Here is a 9,646-nt window from a genome sequence, read left to right on the forward strand (position 1 = left end):
CTCTTTCCTAACTCTGTCAGTGGCTACTGATAGCAGCACTCCATTACACCAGGCATGACTATACTATAAATAATTCCTAACAAACCACAAGAATTCACCTACTCATGTGAGTGTGATTCTCATCAAAGAGGTCCCATTATGACCAATAATGCTGTTACTCCAATAATGCTGTTATTGCTCAAACCACTTTCTAAAATTTGCTTTCAATAGCCTATAGAATATTCTCTTGTATTTCCTAAATAATGATAAATTTATTGGGGATGCATATAAAAACTCAAAGTCCAATCTGATGAATGATGCAGGAAATGAAGACAAGTGATCCTTCCAAGCTCTTGACTCCTTCAAACACTTTTGAAATGCTATCAATAACCCCCAATAGTTCTGATCCGAGGAAAAATACCCATCAACCAGAGGTCCAAGTCTGATTGATTTTCAAAGGCTTATTATTTTGTAGTCTCTCTCCTGCAGTCTGACTGCTTTAGTCCTAAGGATGGAACTGGCATGGCCACCTGAAGAGCTTTCTCTTGGCTACTTCTTCATCCATCTTCCTCTTTGGTCTTCACCTTCCAATTTATCAGACAATGAGGAGAAATTTGTCAACTTATCATGTCTACCTCTTGACCTCCAGCAGTTGAGATCCTCACACAGAGAGATACAGGCTTCTGTAACTCAGGGTCTCCAGCAAGATCAGCCCTTCTCTCATGTCCCCCCCAACAATCCCAGGAGTTGGGTACACAGACTCTTGTGTGCCTACCATGTCATCTGAACTGTAAGTTTTCTTCAAAAACGTCTTTATAACGGGAAAGACAGCCTAGTACCATGTAGCTCCACTACCTCAGAGCTAAAATACAAAGCAAAAGGAGTGTGTCCATTTTTAACAGCCTCTATAGACTTAGCAGATGGTCTTCTAGCTCTTTAAGGGATCTTACTACCAGAGCCTCCAGAGCATTTACAAGAAAATCTGACCTCCTTACCACACTTCTCATGGCCCTTTGTGACCCAGCCACTGTGACCTGCCTTCCTCCTAATCCCATGACAAGGCAAGATCAGTTCCTGCCTTAGAGCATCTACTCTTACTGTTCCCTCTGCCTCAGGCTCTTTCTGCTGTAGGCAGGGGGGACACTTTGTGCCAAATCTCCAAAACAGAGTGAGTTTGAAATGCACACAAATGTGGGTAGCAAGTAGGGAGATGAACAAGAAGAGCCAGAGAGGTATAGGGACAGACACTACGGACCTTGAATTCCAACAAGCCGGGGGTGGGGGTGGGGGTGGATTTTATTCCAAGTACAATGCAAAGCTCTTGGAGGGTTTTAAGCCCGAGAATGAGGTGACCTGAATTACATTTTAAGAAGATCACTCTGGCTTCTGTGAGCATTGATTAAAGAGAGAGCAAGAGTGGGTGAGGGAGAACAGAAAAAGAGCTGTAAAGATGAAGAGGACAGATTCACAATGTATTTTAGTAACAGAATCAACCAGAATTAGCCCCCTCCCCTAAAACAACGCAAGAATGGAGGAAAGGTGAGGAATGGTGTAGTGTGGGAGGGCTGACTTCTAGGTGTCTGGTATAAGTTAGCAGGTGGATGGTGTTGACCATTCCTGACAAGAGAAGAGTTGAGCACCAACAATAGGTTTAGGGAGTGAGAATCAAGGATTCTGATTCTGATTTCCTTTTTCACTTTACTATCAAAATTTACCACAGGGAGGACCACATCTGCTTACCATACTCCTGGCAGGTTGCTTTCTACCCTCTTGACAGTCCTCACTAAACAGCTCAGGATCAAATCCAATGGTTGTTCTCAGGCCTCATCCTCCCAGATCTCCCTGTTCCCTCTAACTTGGACAGACAGCACCTGGAGGTGTGGCCAAATTTAAGCCAAAACACGTGAACTCATTTTTGACCTGGCTCTCACTGCAACTCCATGCAGAGCCAGCACCTGGGCTGCATCCTCTTCTTTCCCACTGCCCTTGGTCTACATGGGGTGTTCTTCACCTAGCCAGGGCCAGTTTCCTCTGCCCAGTGGCTTCACCAAATGCCCTCCAGGCTGAATCCGGCCCTGGCTTCTCCCAAGTTCAGTTCTACATTCTCAAGCGTTCTCAGAATTCTTCCACTGAAACCTGCAACAGTCTTGACAGTGAGGGGAAGTCTAAAACAAGTAGGCTCCTTAATGGCCAGGCAGTTTCTCCCCCACCACTGTGGCCTTCCACCCCAGGTCTGCCTGTCTTACTCTTTGAATGACACTCACATCTCCCCCTTTCAATTTCCACTCCCCCCCAACTCCCCCCAATTCCAGTCCATGCCATGTTTTCAGTCTTTTCTTTCCACACACTGCCCACCAGCATTCCACCTGCTGTGCAATAGATATTGGGCTGGTGCAAGGGCAGACCTGTCTGTGGTTCATCTATGAGTCCCCAGCACCAAGCACAAATGAACAATGAACAGGCAACTACAGTGCTCCCCCCTCCAAGGCCATTAGGGGTTCCTCAATGTGGGTGTGATGAAACAAACACCTTAAACAGGCCTCTAAAACCTTCTATAATTGGCCCTAGTCCCCTTTTCAGGGGTCTCTGGAGCCCAATTCAGCAACCCAAGACCTTTCCTTGAGCTTTCTTGGTTATTTATCACCTCCAGTTAAAAAGTCTCAACGTTTTCAACATTTGGCATTCTGCTGATGCCAGTAACCTCCTTCACCTTTCTGTATATCTACATTTTTCAACTTTCCAAAGCTAAATCAACTCCTTCTTTCCCCATGAGGTCTCCCTGGACTCTCCAGTCCCCTGCAGTCTCCACCTCTACCTGCTGCTGCAGCTCTCTCTAGCCACATCATTCCTGTGGTCTGTATGATCTTCTTCATTAATGCATCATTACTTCACTTTTTACAACTTTGATGTTCTTGCTTCAAAAAAAGTCTCCCTGGGGGCAAGTTAGATGTGCCTCCTTATTATCTGGCACAGCTCCTCACACATAGTAAGTTCTCAGTAAATATTTCCTGATTTACAAATCAGTCAAACAGGACACAGATGGAGACATCTGCCACATTCCAATAAAAGAAAGAGGGAAAGAGAAGATAGAAACATCTTTGTTTCTGCCTATGCTGGAGGAAATAGCGAGTGGGCAGACAAGAGCATAGACATTAAAATGGCATTTAAACAGGGCACCATTTAACCTCTCCCCCCTGTAAATGGCATTCATAATGACTAGCAACAGGCTCAACATATCAGCCACTGCTCCAGCTTCACAGGAACGTCAACAATTCAACTTAGTTTGGTTGTTAATTAATGGAGTGACTTCTGACACCAATAATCTATGGATTAGCAGAGAAGTAGGGTATAAATCATAATCTCTATGTAAAATACACTTTTATAAAATATAAAGACTTGAGGTGTTGACACAGTGGTGGACATCTATAATCCCAGCAACTTGGGAGGCTGAGGCAAGAGGATCAAAAGTTCAAGGCCCACCTGGGCAACTTAGTGAGACTTTGCTTCAAAATTAAAAGGGCTGGGATATTTCTCAGTAGTAAAGCATCCCTGGTTCAATCTTCAGTACATTAAAAAAAAAAAAAAAGATTTTAAGTCTTTTCTTGACAATTAAAGACAATTTTTTTTTTTTTAAATTTCTCCTCTGCAGATTGTCCCCATTACCACTGACGTCCCTTCCCAATCATGGTCCCTAATCTCTAATCTCTAACAAATGGCAAGAGCAAGGACCAAGGAAAGGAGGAAGAAGACTGATGAGCTGGAAAAATCTTAGATCTAAAACTGTCATCCCATATTAGAGATGAGAAAAACTGAGATTTCACATATTGTGGAAAGAGCCAATGGGTTTGGCCAAAATCAGTTTCAATACTGCCTCCTCCATTTTCTGTGTGACCTAATGTTGCCAGGCTTCATTTTCAATGACTATAAAAGGGAAATAACCGCCCTCGCAGGATTGTTTTAAAGGTGAAATGGGATAATAAATGGAAAAGCATCTAACTACCCATAGGTGCTCAAAGGCTAAGGATTTGAAAGAGGGATCAAATTAGTCTCCTTCCCTGTTGTCCCCCTAGGATTCTGCAAAGAAAGAGACATTTACTATAGCTGCAACCTCTGTTCACACAGAAAAGACACTGGGGACAGGGAAGCTGCTGAAGTCAGAAAGTAGCTAACAAACAGCATCTGCCATCTGTTCTTTGCTTTCTTTCTGAGCATCTCTGTACAAGGACAAGTTAGCTCCAGGACACTCTCTCTGCCAGCTGGGCAGGGCCACTGGAAAGCAGAGGGATCACCAGGAGGGCAGAGGCTCCTGCCCTGGCTCTTCAGGACTAGGAGGCAGTAACTACCCAGCTGGCATTGAGCACCATCCTGTCTCCCTCTGGCCACACCAGTCAGCTCCTGGGCAGAAAATATCAGCTCGGCATATGCACACATGCTGAGGAAGCAATAAACAGGTACTTGCAAGGTTAAAAGGATGTGGCTTTTAAGTACACATGCCCCATGGAGAGCCCTCTCCCCACAACCTTCCTTCTATTTAGGCCACCTTCCATCAAAGCAAGCAGGCAAGCAGGCTTCACAGGGTCACCTCCCCCACCCCAGCCAGGAGAGGGCTGCATTCCTGGAGGAAAGCCATTCTCCCTTCCCTTCATGAGGGGCTGCCTCTTGCCCAACCCAGGTCTTTACTGCACCTTGTAATGGTTCTCCAGGCAGCCAAGCTCAATGACGAAGTTGGCCCACAAAGTCAGAGCAATTCAGGCGACAGCTATTTAACAGCTCATAAGGGGCTGGGCTCAGAACACTTCCTTTACTCTAGGGAACCGCATTTTTCTAAGATTATTATTCCTTGGGCTGGCTGCTCAGCTACTCAGCATCCTTTCCCATTTGGGTGGGAAAGTACGTTGCTTCTGCATAGATTTTCATTATGATTTCAGCCTTTCCGCCCCCACCCATCTGCAGATCTCAAAATTATAAAACATGGCCTATGGATCTAAAAACCAGGGCATATGAACCTAGTACCCAGCTTAGAACTCTTGCTCTGAAGCCCTGAGTAGCAGGAAACCATGCAGAAAAAGGAAACCTCTAGGTCTCAGCCTCCTCCTCTCCTCTCACCACTGGCTGAAATACCAGCAGTAAATGGCAACTGAACAACCAGCAGGGTGACAGGTGGGTGCAAAAGCTTAACAATGGCTACACAAACAGGGGGCGGCTCTCCAGGGACTTACAGTCCAATACAGGAAACCCAACCATATATGGAATGTAGTTACTCAACAGAGAAACCTTGAACTCTGCCAGGAGGAGGAGAAGGGCTAGAAAGGAAGGAAAGAAAGACCTGGTCCCTACTGCTGACAAGGGTGTATTTAGAAGCCAGAGCTTCAAGGCTATAAGAGCCAGGCACTGACCACCAGCACCTCCCCAGTGTGAAGGGGCTACAGACAGTTTCCCTAACAACCACATTATTTGTAAGACTCAAGACTAATTACCAGCAGGAGTACTCACCTCCCCAAATACAGAAACATGGAGATAGAGCCTGGGTGACCCTCTACCAAAGGTGCAGGAGAGGGCAGGCAGATATCAGCACAGGACACAGTGAATGCTACAGGACCTCTGGAAGCTCTTTCAGCCTTGAGACTTTGCTGCCTTGTGGAATAAGTGGCAGAACCTAATGATGCATGGTGGCCAAGCAAAACAAGCCAGACAACTCCTCAGAGGTTATCAGAAAACGTGGACTCACTGCATTTACCTAATGCTGGTTTTCTTTGTTGTTTCTTTGTTCTCCCTAAGTGACAATGTTTGAGCCACTACCAGAAAATAAGCATAGGACATTCCTAGATCTTCACCCATATTGGTGGCTTCTAGCAATTTTCAACAGGTAATCAAAATCATCTCTTTTAATCGCACCTTCTAACATCCCACATAAAATCAGGCCTTAAACCAGCAGAAGGGCAAGCACTCCTTGGGTGATTTTGTGGGGACACCAGGAAACCTTAGGTAAGAAGATTTAGGCTATTCCTACTCCTCCTGAGTTGCTTTCTGGAACTCTTTCATACCTGAAGTCTCCATGAAATAGTTCAAACCTCCCCAAATTATTCAAACAAGGAAAGTTACAGAGCCACAGCCACAAGGAAAGTTCAGATCACTTGGGGCCCTGATTCTTACTTTATTTCCCCCCTAACCCAGTTGCCTCCACACTCCCTCCCTCAGTAACACCCACCTCACTATGACCTGTGGAGATTCTCAGTCTTAGAAGAAAGGAGACTCCTGTGCCAACCTCCTCTAGCCAGGACCCCACAAGTCAGCATCTCTCCCAGCTATTCCCTAATAAGATTGGCCTCTCAGCTAAGAAGGCCTATATACAGCCAGAGACACCTGCTTCCATTCCTGAGTATCCCCTCTGAAATGTCCTCAACTCCTTACACTCCACTGTCTATCTAGAAAACCTCTCAAAATACCATACAGTGTTCCTCAGTTACTTTTCTATTACAACAAAACTAGAAATTTTTCTCTTTCATGTTCTTGATTCCTCCCTCCAAACCTAACAAAACAAAGTTATTAGTAATCTGAAGTCAGAGTCGCTCCAGGATGGGTTTCCTGAAGGTCTTCTGAAGGTCTACCAATCTCAGGCCAGTGACAGATTCACAAAGACAAGGCAGTTTGCAATGAGAGAACTGTCAAATATGGAGTTGAGGTTTTATGGGGGGGGGCAAAAAAATCTTTTTCATATTTAACTCTAGCAAACATCCATTGGATGAAGCAAGCTATTTCACTTACTAGAAAGTTGTGAGATATGAGAAAAGTAACTGAACTGAAATTCAGGCAGATGAAATCTTCTCAACCTTCACCTAAACTCCAAATGAATGGTCCAGTATAGCAACAATCTAGCCTGTCCCTGCTTGTACGACCTTCCTCACTCACAGGAAGGCAAAGGCTACCACCACCACGTTGCTGACTTTTGTTCAAAGCACTTTCCATTATTTTTACTTTCATTTTGTCACATCATCACCAGGAGGTTAGGAGAAACCCGGGTCATTTCTTCCATTTCAAAGACAGAGATACTAAGACCAGAAAAGAGACCATCCTAAAGGTCATAATGGCATTATGGTTAGAATTCCACCCAGTCCTGGGTATTTTTCTTCCAAATCAGAAAAAGAAGATAGACACAAGAGCAACCAGAAGAAATCTGTTCCCTCTCTCTGACTAGCACAGGCAGCGGCTGTGTATAGAGCACTAGCTCCTTGAGAAAGAAAAGGAGAGGGAAAAAGTCAGCGTTTGCCTTACAGGGGTTCAAGTTTGTGGGCCCTTCACCAAGTTCCTCTCTTTCAGAGTTCAGTCAATAGATCACTTGGTTTCAAACTACATTCTTTGTCCTTTACAAAAGCCTTAGTGTCAGAACCCTTTAAAAATCCGTTATTTATGCTGGAAAGTCAGGATCTGTACCTGCAGAGACCAGTTCTGCATCTACTGAGAAAAAGAACAGAATTGAGGGAAAACGGCCTGAAGTTAATCACCCGCGCGGTGGGAGAGGCAATTTGGGGGTTTTGTTGTTGTTGTTCTTTTTTTTTTTTTAACGGTGGGTGAGAAGCATTTGGGGTGCCCATGGGAGAGCGAAGTTTTCTTCCAAGCTGGGGAGAGAATGGTCACACCTCCCAGTCCAGCCACCGGGGAAGCTTTCTTCCCTCCCAGCCGAGTCTCAAGAGTCCCTCACGCGCCGGGCAAGCGGAGCCCCGGGCCAGGGTCGAGCGGCGCGGAGGGGCCTAGGGTTAGGGATGCGGCCCCGGGGCGCCCCCCAAACCAAGGCGGCTCGGCGCTGGCTCCCCAGCTCTCACTCACCCGCGCTCCCGACTCCGGGGGCCCAGCCGGAGAGTCTCCGCCGTGTCGCGGCGCCCGGCGCGGGGGCAATGTGGCTGGGGCCGAGGGGCGCGGGCTCGCGGCGCTTCTGGGGCGGCGGCGGCTGCAACTCGCGCTGCGGGCCGCGGTCAGGGGGCCGCGCCGGCCCCACGCTGGACAGGAGCGCTGGGCGGGCCGGAGAGGGAGGCTGGCCCCGTGTCCTGGGGGCGGCCGGCGGCGGCAGCAGCAGCAGCAGGAGCGGCAGCAACAGCAGCAAGAGCGGTGGCGGCCACCGCGAGGCGCGCGGCGAGGCCATGGTGGCGGCGCCCGCCCGCGCTCACATGCCCGGCTCGCGGGGAGGGCGCGGGGCGGCGCGGGTGCGAGGGAAGCGGGCGGCCGCTGCCGCTCCGGGCTGGGGAAGTGAGCCGAGTGAGGCTGTGAGCGCGCTCCCCGCCTCAAAAGTTGTGGGAGCCACGGGAGGGCGGCCGGGGGCCGGGCGGGCGCGGCGGAGGCGGCCCGCGGCGCCGCTACATGCTAATTAGCCCGGGTGGGTCGCGGGGCGGGCGGCTCCTCCTCGGTTGACATCACCGGCCCCGCGCAGCGGGCCCGGGAGCGGAGGGAGGGCAGGAAGGGGGCGGGGGCCGGCCCCCGAGAACCACCCGGGCTGGGACAGCGTGATGAGGTCAACAGAGCCCCTGAGCAACTTTGATCACATGCACACGCCCTAGAGCATCGCTTTGCATTTTGGAGAAAAATTAGAAAAACCGAGCCTTCTGAATCAGGAACCACTTTGCCAAGTCCTTAAACGCACAATAAATCTGCGAAAAGCAGGTCCTGGTAATATGATTGGCACTAACTAGTTAATATACCGAGTGCTTCTATAGGAAAGAGAAGTAGAGCTTGGCCCATGCGTCCCATTCAGCCCTGTCACTGCTCTTACTAATTTTGAAGTACCCCTACCCCCATCACCACCACTGCCCCTTCAGGTCCCCAGCACTGATGCTAAACTTGCTTTTGCCAAGCCTAACACCTGGCACTCTGACCCAGGCGGGAATCCTAATATTCCCCTGTGCCCTCACAAACCTGGATTCTGTTCCATCTGCCTTTGGCTCACACCAGAATTCTGCAGAGATGTCACCACCAGGACACCCAAACAGGCTGCAGGGAAAAGAAAACTGTGAATTCAGGCTCAGCTAGGGCAAACTCATCATCAGTGAAAGAATTGCAGATTGCAAATTAAACAAAATGTTGTGCCTCAGTGAATTTTAAATGAAAACTTCAGGAGGTAGGTTCAAAGATTTAGTGTGAACAAATTCTCCTGGTAAATAAAGTTTCATGTACATCCATATCCATAACCTTTCTCCTCCCAGTAAATAAACAAAATGTCTAAATTTTAGGGCTGCAAGACTTTTCATTTATAAGGAAGAAGGAGGGGCTCACAAAGAAGGGGAAATAACTCACTAAGATTTTGAAGTGAGACCCAAAGATTAAGTGATTTATTTGCAAATAACTCTATATCATTAATTCTTATCAGAATTTGCAATTCAGACAATATCTCACTGCTCTTTGGTTATTTTGTTGGGTATCTTGGGATCTCCTGTCTGCCTACCAGATGCTCATGAAAACCTGAGTAGGGACTGTCATACTTCTTCCCATTTCCCTGCTCCTTTTTGCTTCTCTATCGCCAGATTTCTATGATCAACCTCCAGGGGAATGAGCAAATTGTGGTGTGCAGGGTGGCTGCAGATTCACCTAGGCCCACTTTCTGGTGACTCAGTACAAATGAGTCACTTGGCAGAAAGCATTAAAGATGCTGTGTATAAACAAGTTCACCTTAAATGAGAAA

At 47.6% G+C, this 9,646-nt stretch overlaps 1 protein-coding gene across 1 annotated transcript in view; it reads right to left on the bottom strand.

The window, feature by feature from the left end:
* Heg1 (heart development protein with EGF like domains 1) overlaps positions 1–8,116 on the bottom strand; it is a 74,895-nt gene extending 66,779 nt beyond the window's left edge. Inside the window, exon 1 of the mRNA XM_026393920.2 lies at positions 7,804–8,116. Coding sequence (XP_026249705.2) covers positions 7,804–8,116 — 313 coding nt within the window. The remainder of the gene's footprint in view (positions 1–7,803) is intronic.
* Positions 8,117–9,646: the final 1,530 nt, after the last annotated feature.

This window comes from Urocitellus parryii, chromosome 2, assembly GCF_045843805.1.
Source record: "Urocitellus parryii isolate mUroPar1 chromosome 2, mUroPar1.hap1, whole genome shotgun sequence".
NCBI lineage: Eukaryota > Metazoa > Chordata > Mammalia > Rodentia > Sciuridae > Urocitellus > Urocitellus parryii.